Genomic DNA, 15,882 nt, shown 5'->3' on the forward strand with positions numbered 1-15,882 from the left:
TTTCACTTTAACACTCACATATTTCCTATTTTTATTTTATCTAAATTTTACTCTTTCTATCTCAATTTTCATCAACAATTAACGGATCAATTAGTAAAAATTTAAGTTTGACTTCTAAAAAATATCACTCGTCCTATGACACTCACTGACAAGAACATTATATAATTTTTAAGGATAATTAGTATGAGTTATAAATAATAGAATAAATTATATTAACAAGAATAAAATTAAATACTACTAAAAAGAGTTACAAACTTTCTTATAAAAAAAATATATTTTTATTAATATATATATATGTATTTCTAAGTAGTTGATATTCTATTCTAACCTCAAAGAAAATCGCCCCTTTAAGGTGGAAAGGAAAAGAAGTTTAGGTGGCAGTGTGGAAGACAATCAACGAGATAGGGCATTGGCGACAGTCCGAACAATTCACCTTCTTCTGCTTCTTCATCATCACCAGCATCGTCATCTATCTATTCAACAATCGTATCTGTGACTTCAACTACCCTTTTGTTCAACCATGTAAGCATTCACAATTTCTTTCACGCCTTCACTCCCACTACCTTCTTTCTTTAAATCAAAACAGTTTTAAAAAAATATCAAATACAAATGTTACTATCCTCTTACCATTGCGTGATTCGGTTCGTTTGTTTGTTTTTTGAAACACAAGGAAGCTGAAGGCGTCAGTGAATCGACCTCCCACGCCAGATGTGGTCGAAAATGCCCCTGAAAGGGAACCCACGCTTCAAGAACTCATCAATATCAAGGTTGCGTCTTTTTACTTGTTTGTTCTGTTTCAAGTTTCAATTGCTGTTTTTTTTTTTGTTGGAACGATTATTATGGGTCTTGAAGGTTAGTTTAGTTTGTTAGTTTTTTATGGTTTTGTTGGGTTTCTTGAATGGCTGTGAAGTTGATTGAGACTGGGGAGAAGGAGCGCCTCATGGAGCTTTTGAGGGAAAGGCTTGTTGACTGTGGTTGGAAGGATGAAATGAAAGCTCTTTGCAGGTATTTTTTTTTTATCTAGTGAATAGTACACGCACTTACCACAAATATGATGAAACTATGGAGAATGGGTTTATTGGAAGGGACTAATGATCTCCTTTAGCATGAAGATATCTGTGGAAAAATATTAGATAATAAGATAAGTTTGTTGACGTTAATAAATGCCATTTAAAGTCATACACTATGATTTTAGTTTGGTTGGCAGTTTATTATACTTTCATGCTATTGCTTTGTCTTATTCCACTACACTAAAGAGTGTCCTGGTTCATGCTACTGTAAATGCCGCTGGAAATGAGCTTTTGCACCCTGTGGGGATTGAACATGCCTTCCCACAATGTGTGAGAACAAGGTGTGTATTCACGTCAACCTATAGGACAGTGTATTATGCTGACAGTAAATGGAAATTAATTTCATTTTCATTTTGTTTTAGGTTTGTCACCATGATCCTTTTTTCCCTACAGAGGGACTTTTTGGGTTCTAGCTTTCCGGGTTATTTATTATCGATTCAGTAAGTGAGTTTTAGGATTTATCCCTAACTGAGTCGACTTGACTGAATAGCATCAATTGGACACTAAATAGAAGTTCTAGATGCCCTTTTGAGATACTAGAAGCAAAATAAGTATTTTCTAGTAGAGGGGAAAACAGAATGATTCGAATTTGAAATTAAATATTTGCCATTCTATATTAGACTCTAGTTCCCATTCGGAGCAGTAACACAAGGGTGACTTCTTGATTTTCTGTGTAGAAACTTTTGCTTAGGGGAGAGACAGGCCAAACACATTCACTTATTATTACACCCTTTAATCTGTTTTCAACATAGTATATATTGAGAAAAAACATGTAAGATTATGATACTTTTGGCATATGACATTATGCCCTTTTGGTTTAGAATACCGGAGACCACATGCATTTTGTTATATCAAACTTATTAGTACTAAGATTTTATTCTGTCCTAAAGAAATGCAATTTCTCTTATCATTCTCTAATCATAGTATGAGATAGTGCATCTATTGTGCCGAAGCAGCTAGCCAGCACAATGGTGGGTGACATCGTGTCACATGAAGGGGCCGAAAGAGAAGACCCCACAACTGTTATGTTTTTGCTTACTGTTATTGTTAGGAGAGGACTCCATAATGTCAACGTTTTGGCTTCTGGTTACTTTTTTATAAATGGTAAAAAAGTAAAACCCTTCTGTAAAACTTCTCAATGTTTCAGTTTCTTATTTTGTTTCACAAATCAGGTACGCAAGTGAGTACTCCCTCCAAACCACTTTTACTCATTCAGGCCTCTCAACTCCCTGTAAACTTCCAGCAACCACTGATGTGTTTCTGGCCGATACTGCTATTGAAGACTATGGCTCAGATTTCTAATTAACTCTAGACATTTAGATACAACTTTAAGTTTGACTGGGGGAATAAACGAATTACTTCTACTTTTTGTTTGGTGTCCGCTTTGTGTGTCTATCTAGTGCTTTGGTTGTGTGTAGTGTTAAATTCATTACGTGCTTTAGTTGGCACTTAATTCTAGAACCGTGTGACTATACACAAAATGATTCCATGGTAATATCAGGTTCTCCGTGGCTATACATTCATTCAACTTTGCTATTTTATCTCACCCTGTTGTTCTTTTCTGATTGTTTCTACCTTTTCGTGTTGATAAACACTCACCTGTGTGAAATTGGAACATGTTGTCCTTTTTACTGCAGAGCTGTTGTGAAGAAGAAAGGGAGGAATAATGTTACTGTGGATGAACTTGTACATGTCATTACTCCAAAGGGCCGAGGTAGAGATTTAGGTGTTTCATAGTTTGAATTTCTTTTCTTTTCTTTCCTTCATATAAAAATTTACCAAGCTTAATAACGTTTTCTGATCTTTGTTACCGACCTCATTTATAGGATAAGACATTTTTGTTGTAGGTTGTGCATATGGAAAATATATAGAAAATTAGTATTTAGTTTAATAAAACTCCTCATTAGGTAAACACCACCCAAAATTCTTCAAAATCTACTGATTAATATTTTATGTAGCCCTTACTGAGCAGGGTACTACGTGTTTAAACGTTTGAAACTGAATTTGTCAAACTTGTTTTCTTTTTTACAAAAGTGCCCGACTGACAATATAAAGAACTTGTCAAACTTGTTTTTGGCAGCCTCCGTTCCTGATACCATAAAGGCTGAGTTGTTGCAGAGGATTCGCACATTTCTTGTGTCTGCTGCTCTCTAATATATTCAAGGCTTGGTCGGTGTTAAACCTCACCAATATGTTGTAAAGTTTATGGGTGGAACTAGTAAGAACTGCACACACTTGTACTAGGTTTTTTCTGGAAGGTATATGAATATGTCTTGTAAAAGCATGATCATTTCACTCCTTACAATATAAATTTGAAAAATAATTTTTTTATCCAAAATTACTACTATGTAACAGTCTTATTCCTTGCTTTTATTTTGGCGTTTATGCAAAAACATTTGTTACACAAGCAAAAGTTCGTTTAGTTGCGTCTGTGCTTTTAAATATCATCGTACTACATCTGACAAATAAAATTTCTGATACATGCATGTGGAAGGTAATAATAATTCCTTTATTTGAAGATTTCATGTTTTTACGAAACAAAGCTATGTACATATTCATTTCAGGTCAAGAAAATCCTTAACTTATACACCTATAATTGCAATTCCACACCATTTCAAAGGTATGATCTTTGAGCCTTTAACTACATTATTTGACCCCAGCATTTGGTATCTTGAGCATTGAAGTTTATTTAGGTGTACTATCTCAATTTGCTAGATCTTCTCTACATCCAGCCTCTTTTCCCTTCATATCATTTGAAGGCCTTCCAATTTGTCTTGAAAGTTAAACAGACCCAGAAGTCAATTGGGCCATCTAAATTGTGCCCTTTATTCCCCAAGATAACAAATAGGGAGCATGGTTACAACATCACATTGATATTTTTCAACCTTGATCTTTTCAAGGTTTGATGCTGGCATCTTGAGCACTGATGGAAAAGGGAAGGATTATCACAGCATTAGATGTTCCTACCAAATCTATAATCATAATGCAGTAGGCGTTATCACAGCATACCGATTCATCGATGACATAATTTCATACTGAAGTTTGATTGCATCTCTAGAATTTAGACAAGTTGACCTGTTTGATTGCATCTCTAGAATTTAGACAAGTTTGATTACATTTTTATATGACGGCAAAATGAGTTTGTTTTCAATTCGTTTTTAGGAGAATTTAGACAAGTTGACCTGTTTGAGAGATTTATGACACTTCACTTAGAAGTGATTGGATGATCTACTATATATGATAAAATGGTGGGTTTGTAGGTCAAAATGACACGGTAATCCATAAAAGTAATAATCCAAATACTACAAACGCTAATTGATTAATCAACACGAGTCTTCTATAAATTAGTCTTGCAAAAGTAAAAGGATTGGGTGTTAGGATACCAATTATAACATTGTCAACTAGAAATCTTAAATACAACTTTTAAAGTAATTAATATAAATTAAGTAGTTTATAATCTTTAAATAATTCATGATTACGTGAAAATTTAAGAATATTTGTACTGTGAGCATATTTAATATAATTCATATAACATTTTCATTCATATTTTATATTGGTTACTTTTTAATAATTTCAAAGAGATTAAAAACTAACAGTAACATAATGTTTAATGTTTATAATGATTTACGGGAAAAATGCCGGAAATATTTTATATATTTTTTTAATTATTTTTCCTGTTAAGAAAGAATATTTATTATGTGGTTTTGCACTCAACAGTACAACTCTTTGATAATGTGTTTGATGAGACCATTTAAGATAGTAAGTAATTTATTTATTTGGTAAATTTAAAATTTGTTAGTGTAGAATAAGTTGTTTAGACGAGACAATTAGAAGAAAATTGAAATTTTATAATTTCATAAGAGTAACTAGATTACTTAAAATTAAAGAATTTGATATTACCTAAAAAGTAAGAATTTCAAATATTTATATTTTCAAATTCTTTATAGTTTGAGTTGATTATGGTAGGTCGATTTTGCTTGATTTGGATCTGGAAAGACTTGACTTAATCTCATGTAGTTACTCTTTCTCATTCTTGTTCATAGAGTCTTTTTCATCATAAACTTCTTTAAGGATTCATATGTTCTGAGATCCTTTGTTGGTGTCCTTTTGGTGGTCTTAAGAGCAATGCTTTTCTCTTTCTTTATTGAATCATCTTATTGAAGTTCAAGCTCACTTTTAGAATTTCGACCAACTCTTCTAGACTCATGCCATCAAGATTTTTGATGTTTTGAGAGTATAACCTGTGGTATCCATTGTCTAGGAAGACTGCACCAGATTTTTTCAATGTGATCGAAATTGTCGTAGGACTTTCCAAGGACTTGAGTTCATTGTGGATCGTCTAGAATCTACTGAAGATGCTTTGAATGTTTTCATTTTCTAGCATGGTGAATAGTTCATATTACTAGTCAGTAGGTTGAGTTTGTTTCTTTTGACCTCATGTGACCCTTTGTATGTTATGATCAGTGTGTTCCACATTTCTTTTGCTCCTTGATAGGTGTGAAATTTTTAATATTCTTCTTCAGAGAGAACATACATTAGCGAGTTACGAGCCTTAGAATTTAGTAGGTATTGTTGTTTCTGCTCGTCAATCCATTTGCTTTTTGCAAGTGACTCTTCTTCTTCGTCAAGAGGTAGATAGGAGTCATTTTTGGAAGTGGCAAGGTGAATTTTAGAATGAGTGTTGTTTTGTGCCAAAATTGAGCTCAAACATGTTTAATTCCATCAAACAAAGTTGTTGAGATAGTTTGTTTTGAGTCAGAACGGCTGGTGTGCTTTTTATGTCTCAAACCACCAAATTTTGAGTCATTCTTGCTGGCAAAATTGAACTAGACAACACCTTGAGCCTAGGTGTTTGTGAGGTTACCTTCATCCTTCATTTCGTTTGGTCACGTTGGGAGATTACCTGCAGAAAGTATTTCAATGTCAAAGTTAGTAAAGATTCGACACTCTAAAAATAAATGTGTATTAAATGTAATCAACCTACCACAATACATCAATCTTGTATTTATAGATTTTGAAATGGATTTCAGATTAATGTCAACCTAATTACGACCCAATTGATAATGATCGTGATTTAGCTTAAGTTAATCATCATCAATCTTAGTTCGTGTTTGAACGGTCATGTTACCTAATCGACCAATTCAATAGATGTTCTTAATGAATGGGATCGTCGAGTCCTAAGCTGGCCAATGCTCATACAATACACTTTCCTTTTTATCCTTGTATTTTTGCCCAAAATTTTTTCTAAAAAAAGAGTTTATTTCTATTAGTCTCCGACAAGGGTTTAAAATCTTTTTATAGTTATTATTGTTACCATCATGACCATAATCTTAGATTAATGGCCTTCTATAATAAACTAGAATCATGAACATGACCATAATCTTAGATTAATGGCCTTCTATAATAAACTGGAATCATGAACACGAAGGTATCACAATTTGTTTTATAACAACGGCAACGTGTATGTCAATAATCACAAGCTCTTTTTCCTTTTTCTCTAAATCAAGAGATAGCAAGCCAACTTCCATCTCCTTTTCATCTACTCTACTGTTGAATGTAGCTCTTCCATGTTTCAACAAGTCCTGGCAAATGAACAATGTTTGAACACCTAAAGCAAGCAAATTAATAACGTAACTTATGCATTACAATTTGGCATTTAATGCATATTGATAATATTTTCAATCAGCAAGTCAGCATGATGAAAGGCTAATCCTGTATGTACGTGCTAAAGAACACTTTACCGTAGTAAAGAAAGCTTCGAAGAATTCTTCCCTTCAGTCCTTTTTTAGTCAGCCAATACCAGGGATTCCTGTATTAGTTTCTCTGGTGGTATAAGGCTTCAACACCAAGTACACTGTAATATATTTTTGTATTCTTCCTGCTCATGAAGTTCTCTACAAAATGATATCCTCTGATCCTATCGCAGTATACTTACGTCATTGCAACTAGGATGTGATAATATATCATTTTGTGGTATTTTAAAATTTCAGCTTTGTGATGCAGCAGAAGTGTAGCGATATTTCTTCATTTAGCACCATGCATGCATCAGTTGTTGGAGTCAAGTCCACCGTATTTCAAGTCTCATCATAGCTATTTTCAAAATGACTGCATCAGTTGATCATGAAGTGCGTCCCACTATATATACCTTCCTCATCTTTCGCTAAAAATGAAAGAATAATATTTTTTCCACAATGAACAGTCTTTACTATTACAAGGTATGACAGGAAACTCTACGAGGCGATCAGACTCCATCCTGGCACTTTCTTGAGTTTCTCTTCTTTCATTGTCTTCCTCAGTCTCAAAACTTCCTGCCATTGTCCAGCCTCTGCATGCATATTAGACAAAGCAACATGAACACCATGATTTTGTGGTTCCAGAGCAAGAATTTCCTTCACCATTCTTACAGCAACCTCAGTATTCCCACTACTCTTGCTAGCTGCCAATAAAGCTCCCAAAATAACCACATCAGCCTTCCACGGCATTCCATTCACCAGTTCCTCTGCCTCCAGCAACCTCCCCCCTCTCCCTAGAAGATCAACCAAGCATCCATAATGTTCAATCTTCGGCTCAATTCCATACACCAACTTCATCGAACGAAAAATCTCACGACCAACATCAATCAAGCCAGCATGACAACAAGCCGACAAAACTCCAACAAAGGTGACACCATTAGGACAAACAACATGTTCCCTCTTCATCTTCTCAAACAAACCAAGAGCATCTTCCACATATCCATGAGCACCCAACCCACAGATCATAGCATTCCATGTAACAACATTCCTCTCTGGCATTTCATCAAACAACCTCCTAGCCTTTGCGATCTCCCCATTCTTGGCATACATGTAAACCAACGCCGTCCCAAGAATCACCCCCTCTCCAAGTCCAACCCCTTTCACCTTCACAAAGCCATGAATCCTTTCTCCAAAATTAAGATAACCTGACCGGGCACACGCAGATAATACCGAAGCCAGGGTGGCACCACCGGGCTCAAAGCCCGCCCCAACCATCTTGCTGAAAAGCTGCAAAGCCTCGTTGGAGCGGAAATTCTGAGTGTACCCACAAATCATAGTGGTCCAAAGACTCGGACTTCTTTCGGTCATTTCATCAAACAAGAAACGGGCATCAATCCAATTGCCCGAAACCGAGTAACACCGGACCAAAGCGTTAGCCACGTGCAAATCGGAAGCCAACCCGATCTTCATGACGTGGACGTGGAGCTGTTTGCAGGCTGGAAGGTTGCGCAATTCGGAGCATGCTTTGAGGAGGAAGGGGAAGGTGTGTTTACCGGGGAGGACGCCGTTGCGGCGCATGGCGAGGTAGAGAGAGAGCGCGTGGAGCGCCTGGGGCTGGGCGCGGATGAGGGTATTCCACATAAAGGAGTTGGGGTGGGGTGTGGACCGGAAGATTCTGGAAGCGTGGGAAAGGTCGGCGAAGGGGGAGAGGGCGCAAGAGAAGAGCAAGCGGCTGACAACATAGGCATCAGCTGTGACGACGGCAGAAACAATCATCTGGGCGTGAAGCTGCTTCAGCTGGTCCATGGTGGTGCATTTGTCGGCGAGGAGTGCCAGAGTAGAGAGGCTTCTATGCACTGATGATGGAGAACAGGGTTGCAGTTTTGGCGCTAACATTTGAAGACGACTCTATAGTAATCCTGTTCAATTCTTAGCAGCTCCGTCAATCGGGCAAGACGAAGAGGAAAGTATTCTAGTGTCTTTCCTCTTTATTTAAAACGTCATAATCTTTTTAAGAGGTATATAGAAAGAATTTTTTTTAACAATTTTTTTTATAATATTTACGTCTCATAATTGTTTGTTTTAAATATATTTTTAATGATAAATTTAAACAAATTAATAAAATAATAATATATGATTTATTATTAAAAAATTATTATGAAAAGTTGTAAACATATAAAAATTGATTTGAAAAATATTTTGAAGCGATTTTTAATAAAAAGTAGACCACACTTTCATTTTTATCTTTAGGCTTAAATGCTTACTTCGTCCCCATGTTAAGAGGGGAATTTCTGTTTAGTACCCGGTTTTAAAAATGAAGACATTGAGTCCCTATGTTATGAAAAATATATTCATACATTTTTCATAACATAGGGACTCAATGTCTTCATTTTTAAAATCGGGTACTAAACAAAAATTCACCTCTTAACATGAGGACGAAGTAAACATTTAAGCCTTATCTTTATATGCATATAAAAATCAAAGATTAAATATGTTTTAAATTCTTAAATCACTAAATAATACCTCACTACAAGATAAGAAAATTAATTCATTAATATTTCTAAGCCCATCCATTGTAGTTTTAATCATTTCAGTTTCAAGGCATTATTTTATCTCCGGAGCCCCATCCCAACAATTTGGTTAGTTTGCACAATGTTTTGGACTTTTAATTTTTGTCTTTGCACTGTTGGAGGATTGAGTTAATGTTTGTGAATTCATGTATGTATGAGAGCGTTTGTGGCTGTGTGGCTCAGTTCTTTTCAGCTGCCATCCTGATCACATGTATGTTCAAAACATTGCTAAATATGTTCCAACAAATTTTATAAAGTTATCAATATTGCTCTCTTTTACTAATATGTGTAATAAAATTATTTATAAGAAGATCCACGAAAAACAAACAATAACTATACCACACTTGAGATATTATTATCTTTGTATTATATTTGAAATTTATATAGTGGCAGATATGTTGAAGTAGATGAGCCCTAGTAATCAATAAGTTTAGATGATAACAAAATGCTCTATTAGATGAGTAAGTTTTTGTTCAGAAGTGAAATTGTTACATTGAGAGAAAACGTTTAAGAGATATAATCAAATAATTGTTCCATGTTGTGTGAATATCATGATCAAGACTTTAGCTTTCAATATGTGTATTAGAATAAACTAGAAGTCTAGTATATGCAAGTCTTAAGCATTAAGCATTAAACAAGTTCAAAACAGTGGATGAATCAATACGTTAGATGAGTACAAAATGTGTACACTACTTTTAAAGTGTAACATTCCGATTTTCTTGGGATAAATTTTTATTTCAAAATTTTTCTACAAAATATTTATTTAAGATAATCCAACTTTATTCAATTAAAAGACCTAATCACATCATAATTTTCATAATTTTAGACATCGTCAGTTCAATACAAAAATCACAAATTATCTCTTTCACAATAAAAATATCAAGTCTGAAAAACTTTTAATTAATGAATAAATAATTAATTCCAAACTTAAATCCCAACTCTTGTCAACTACTTCAATTCGGTCTTATGTGCAACATCATTTATTTCCCTATAAGTACGATCATCATAGGTAAAAATCACAACCACACCATGCAAGGGTGAACAACCAAAAATATCATAACACAATGTACAACAATCATTTTAATACATAATAATATAATCATCAACTTATTTCATCACAACATTAACATCGTAGCCAAACCATTCATAAATCAATGTTGTTTCCTTCTACTGTATCATAGCACATTTTTGAAAACTTTTCTCTTCAAAATAACTCAATACACACTTGATAATAGTTTGTGCAAACACACGAGTTTTAATCGATTCATCCCATAATGTAATCGACTTAAAACTGTTGTTTCGCTACACATTAAAGTTCAACCAAAGTGCTTGTGGTTTTCCATTTCCAAAAACTCATGTCATGCATACACATATAAAATCACATATTAAATACAGTGATATGCAATGAACAACACAATCATGTTCACAAATATGTTTATCCAGATTTATCACAGTAAACAAAAACATATAACATGTAAGCATAGAACATGTAACACAAAATACTCATGTGTTATTAATTATGTGTTGTCATCATAAAAAACATAGATATCACTAAGATTGTGGGTTCAGCTAAACCAGTGCTCCCCCTATCAACAATCTCAACAATCTCTTCCTTTTTTGATGATGCACAACCCTGATTAATAATCAACCATGTTGCACAAAACATACAGATTATCTCAATATTCAATTACATCAAATTCTCCCCCTTTGGACATTATCAAAAAAGATATTCAAAGTAATTGAGATACTGATAATCACACATATAGAGATGCATCAGATAAGATTACAAAAATATTATGATGCTCCCCTATCAATGATATTCACATGACAGTAATATTTTCTCCCCCTTAATGGAAACACGTGAACTATCAACACTATGTAATGCTCCTGTCATTATGCATGTTTCAATCTCAAATCATAGATGCATAATGCAATACAATCAGAGTATATCTCATAGCATATAAAATCATATTCAAGCATTGTATCAGAACAAATATACCATAGTAGTAATTTCAGAGCATAAATGATATAATTTGAATCACCAATACAGTTTAAACACTTAATATCTCAGAAACATATTCACAGCGGATGAACACAGAGATATAAGATGTATAAACATTCAACAAATATTTATCAAGGTTTAAAGATGACAAATATTCCCAGTTTGGAATCTTCAAATTCAATGTCGAAAACCAATCGATTTGATCACAGTCATAATCGACTTCTTGCTGTTCAGAATGTTGACCTTCCATTTAATCTCAATTAGCAAACATATTTCTTGCATAACCTTTCTAGGTCTTTCCAGATCAAGCATTTTAGAATCAACGTATTACAGGAATTATCACAGATAATGTATAAGTATGCAATGATGTAAATATGACAGTAAAACATGTGCAGTTGCATACATACAGAGTGTAATTGACTTTGTTAATCAGTTTCACTCAATCATAGATATAATCAACCATTCACAGATTGAATTAATATAAAATCTGATTTCATTGATAGTCAATCATTAGGTACAATCAGATAGAAACAAAAGATAATGGCATATAATGCCAAGCATTATAAATTAAAACATAAAAACCAAACAGAAACATAACACTACTGGATTCAAAATATGTGATCTATAGTCCTATTCTGATTCAGATGACTTTACAATCTTCTCATCTGCACAGTTCTTTTCACTCTCAGAATCATCTATAGAGGTGTCACCAAAGGCATTTATTCTCAATGCATAATCCATCTTACGGTGTAGTTATGTGAAGGATCTTTGAAGCATTGACATTTTACCATCAAGCCTACTGAACTTTTCAACCACAAACTTCTCAAATCCTGTTAGAGGTTTGAATTTATCTTTTGATGTGTCAATGTTGACAAGATTAACTTCATCAGTACCAGGGTAGTATTCATCCTTGAATATCCAGCCTTCTTCACTTTTTCTAAGACCTATGTGATCCAGAAATAATTTTTCAATTACATCCTTCTTGTTGCAGCAAATGGTTACTTCATTTGTGATGTCCACATCATGAAACCTCAGAATCCTACTTATGAATACAGCATATGGTAGATAATATTCTTTCTGTCTGGCTACCTTTATCATGTGATCACTGATTACAGAAGTCCAGTTCGTCTGAATCTTGGTTCTAAGTGCATGTAATAGATACATGTCCTCTGTAGTTAGCATGGTTTAATCTTCTCTCCTTGGAAGTAGAATCCAAGTGATCACAGATGCGCACATCTTGTCCTCCTTGCTTAGATGATCAATACAAAAGAAATCATAATTTCTTATCATGTATGGATTTCTTAAGTAGTTGTTGTAGATATCAATCTTGTTGAGACTCGGTATACCAAGATGTGATTTATATCCTCTTGGTTGAAATTCAGGAACACATCTCCATATTGCTTCATCAATATGAATAGTTACACCCTTTACCTTGGATAGAAGACAATTTCTTTCTTACTTCAAGTTTGCATAGAACACTTTCACCAGATTTGGATAATTGTCTCCTTCGAGTTCAACAAACTTTGTTAGTCCATAGTGGACTAGCCATTCTTGAAACATAAATCCTTCAACATGAAAGAAGTTGATACTTAGGCGTTTATGCTTAATTACTTCCTTGAAGCCCTACTGGCATATGAAGTCAGTCTGTTGTTCATCGTCGCTAAACCAGCCAAATGGATTTGCTTCTCTGACCACAGGGGCAGGGTGCTTTCCCGGTCGAGAGGATGAAGCGGCCATGACAGATATCGAAGAATTGTAGATACCTCTTGGCTCAGAAAAGGGTTTGGTGTTTCTCAATTTTGAGGCAATCACGTAGCACGCAAATTTATCAAATCAGATGTTTATAAGGGCGCGACCCAAAATTCACACATACTCAGGCCAATTTGAATTTTCAAAAATAGAAAGTCCATTACAGAGAATTAATCGATTTAAAATAATTGCATACAACAATCATTCATATCAACATTTATGATGCATGAATGTATTAAAATAATTGCTACAGTTACCATATTTTAGATACTCAAGAACATAAGATTTCTTCACTGTAGTTGATCCTTGAGTTCTGTATTGCTTCGGCTGCAGCTACTTCCCTACAAAACAATTGAATGGTTTCGACGCTGGTACCCACATAAACTTGGCTCCTTTCTTGTCAGTTGTAGGAGGATGTTCCTTAGGAATCCATTTGTATTTTCCTTTAGGAACTCCAACCTTTCTATAATAGCAGTTTCTTACATTGTGACCAATTGTATTGCAATAAAAATAGGCATTAGTAACATGCTTACTCAGATCAATAAATTTCTTGGAATTGATCCTATTACTTTTTTCTTTATAGCCAATGCCTTGCCTATTAATTGCTCTACTAGATGATTTTAACAAGCATCCAAATTTTCTTTTCCTTGAGTAAATTTAGCTAGAGTGCTGGTTAAGTAGTCAATTTTCTCAATGTGTACAGGATAATTATCACACTTCTTTTCAACCATTTGTATTTCTGTTTTAACTATCTTTGCATATTTCAAAGCAATTTCTAACTCATTTTTCAATTTATCGTTTTCCTCTACAAGATTATTAATTTTGTACTCATAGTGATGGAACGCTACTCCCATCTGGATTCACGCAAGCAGGAGCTCCAAACCAAAGTAGCAAAGTAAAGGAGAAAGCTGCAGCGGAATAGTGAAGATAATGAGGTGTTTGAAGTGTTTAAGGTGAAGAGAAGTGTGTGGGTGATGCTTCACAACTCAGAAAGCCTTCCTACAGAGGAAGGAAGCTATAGGAAGGGTGAAGAAGTCGAAAATCAAGAGTGACTCAAGAGCAATAGGGCTAGAAAACAATTTCAGCAACATATCACTAAGCTCAAAAGTGAAGTTTCACATAGGCTTGGCTCTCTTATTTATAGGTGAAGATGAGCCATGTTTCTGACCTAAATTTCCTCCTAAATTCAAAGTATTTCGTGTAGAAGACGCTCTCTATTCGAACAAGCAAGATCCATGTCGTATTCCTTGTCAGCCAAGTCACATGGAAGAAACCCACTCGCAGACGCTGGGCCACACAGGGTTTGGGCTGGGTGCGAGCTTCTATCCGGAAGCCAAAAGCTTTGTGTTTCCATTTTGGAAGCCAAGTTGTCCAATCCGTAAGCACTTCATTTTCTCCCCTTTTTAGCTCCTTTGCTTTCCTTGGTTTCTCATGCTTCTTGGGTGGATAAACCATGGCCTCTAAGATTTATTTAGACCCTACAAAATAACATATGAACATATTAAAAGATAATCCTTCTAAGACTTAGAGAAAGAAAATCAAGAAAGCCTTTAAAAGTCCTTCTTCAACTTCCCTTTCTTAGCCTTAGCTTGAGTTGCTACTTCTTTGAATGGCTTCCCTAGTTAGGTTTCCATCATATGTTATCGTTTTTCAATTTATCGTTTTCCTCTACAAGATTATCAATTTTGTACTCATAGTCATTTCTTTCAGAGGATAATCGATTCACCTTATATTGGAGTCGCATGACTTCTGCATGAATTTCCTGAAAGGCATCTAGCAGCATGTGATACTTCACCTTGATATGCTCATTTTCAAAATCATCATCGCTGTCATCGTTAGAATGTGTAGAGCCTGCCATGAAACATAAATTTGATTCCTCTTCCACAGTACAATCATCATCGCTTGAAGAATCAACATCACTGTTTTCCCAAGCTATATATGTTTTTCTTTGCTTTCTGTTTTTTTCCTGAGGGTACTTTGTGATTACTTTCTGCTTGTTCTTCAAGTCTGGACAGTCAGGCTTGATGTGACCTTCTTTTCCACATTCATAACACTGTACAATGTTGTTTCTTGAACTCTTTTTTCCTCTTGAAGGACCTGCATTGTGAGTAGCATAATTTCTATTTTTCATGAACTTATTAAATTTTCTTACCACCATGTTCATGATCTCTTTTTCTAATACTTTTGCATCTGATTCAGCTTCTGATTCAGTGTTCTTGGAGGACTTTTTACTTGTGGCTTTGAGGGCAATTAATTTCTTCTCCTCAATTTCTTCTTCCTTTCTTAGTCTTCCAAGTTCTAGTTCATGCTCCCTGAGCTTGCCATAAAGAGTTGTCATATTCATGTTAGTTAAATCTCTAGATTCTGATATGGCTGTTACCTTTGGCTGCCAACTCCTATTGAGACTCTTCAGGATTTTGATGTTGATCTCCTCTTTATCAAACACTTTGCCGAGAGCCATCAAGTGATTTACTATATGAGTGAATCTTTTCTGCACTTCGTAGATAGTCTCACCAGCCTTCATCCTGAATAATTCATATTCTTGCACAAGGGAGTTTTTCCTGGCACACTTTACCTCATCTATGCCTTCATGTGTCACCTCAAGAACTTCCCACATTTCTTTGGCAGTCCTGCATTGGAAAATCCTGAAAAATTCATCCATGGTCAGTGTAGAGGCAATAACATTTGTGGCTTTAACATCATATTGAGCTATGCGGTTCTCATCCTGAGTCCACTATGAAAAGTTTTTCAAAATAGTT

General features: G+C 34.8%; 2 protein-coding genes across 6 annotated transcripts; one reads left to right on the plus strand and one right to left on the minus strand.

Moving 5' to 3' along the window:
* The first annotated feature begins 315 nt into the window (after nt 1–315).
* Nucleotides 316–3,424, plus strand: LOC108326939 (transcription and mRNA export factor ENY2). Of its 3 annotated transcripts, XM_017560567.2 has the most exons (5): nt 316–522; nt 671–767; nt 911–1,005; nt 2,708–2,784; nt 3,151–3,424. In XM_017560567.2, coding segments are annotated over exons 1-5 (345 nt in total). In that variant the 5' UTR covers nt 316–520; the 3' UTR covers nt 3,225–3,424. The 3 variants fall into 3 exon arrangements, with proteins under 3 accessions (XP_017416056.1, XP_052729812.1, XP_052729811.1); XM_052873852.1 differs by lacking the exons at nt 2,708–2,784; nt 3,151–3,424 and adding an exon at nt 2,243–2,701; XM_052873851.1 differs by lacking the exons at nt 316–522; nt 671–767; nt 911–1,005 and adding an exon at nt 1,012–1,351.
* Nucleotides 3,425–5,709: 2,285 nt separating this feature from the next.
* On the minus strand, nt 5,710–8,844 carry LOC108327110 (pentatricopeptide repeat-containing protein At2g36730). 3 transcript variants are annotated; one of them, XM_017560838.2, is made up of 2 exons: nt 6,812–8,844; nt 5,710–5,973 (listed from the first exon to the last, which is right to left on the minus strand). In XM_017560838.2, the coding sequence occupies exon 1, from the start codon at nt 8,696–8,698 to the stop codon at nt 7,301–7,303; it is 1,398 nt and encodes a 465-aa protein (XP_017416327.1). In that variant the 5' UTR covers nt 8,699–8,844; the 3' UTR covers nt 5,710–5,973; nt 6,812–7,300. The 3 variants fall into 3 exon arrangements, with proteins under 3 accessions (XP_017416327.1, XP_017416326.1, XP_017416325.1); XM_017560837.2 differs by lacking the exon at nt 5,710–5,973 and adding an exon at nt 6,490–6,652; XM_017560836.2 differs by lacking the exon at nt 5,710–5,973 and adding an exon at nt 6,490–6,678.
* Between the last annotated feature and the right edge of the window lie 7,038 nt (nt 8,845–15,882).

Source organism: Vigna angularis, chromosome 2 (assembly GCF_016808095.1).
Source record: "Vigna angularis cultivar LongXiaoDou No.4 chromosome 2, ASM1680809v1, whole genome shotgun sequence".
NCBI lineage: Eukaryota > Viridiplantae > Streptophyta > Magnoliopsida > Fabales > Fabaceae > Vigna > Vigna angularis.

Bases quoted from the DNA above. Each gene is read 5' to 3' on its own strand.
- LOC108327110 (XM_017560838.2), bottom strand. From the start codon at position 8,698: ATGTTAGCGCCAAAACTGCAACCCTGTTCTCCATCATCAGTGCATAGA.
- LOC108326939 (XM_017560567.2), top strand. The intron at 1,006-2,707 runs GTATTTTTTTTT...TTTTTACTGCAG, and splicing joins GAAATGAAAGCTCTTTGCAG to AGCTGTTGTGAAGAAGAAAG. The intron at 2,785-3,150 runs GTAGAGATTTAG...TGTTTTTGGCAG, and splicing joins CATTACTCCAAAGGGCCGAG to CCTCCGTTCCTGATACCATA.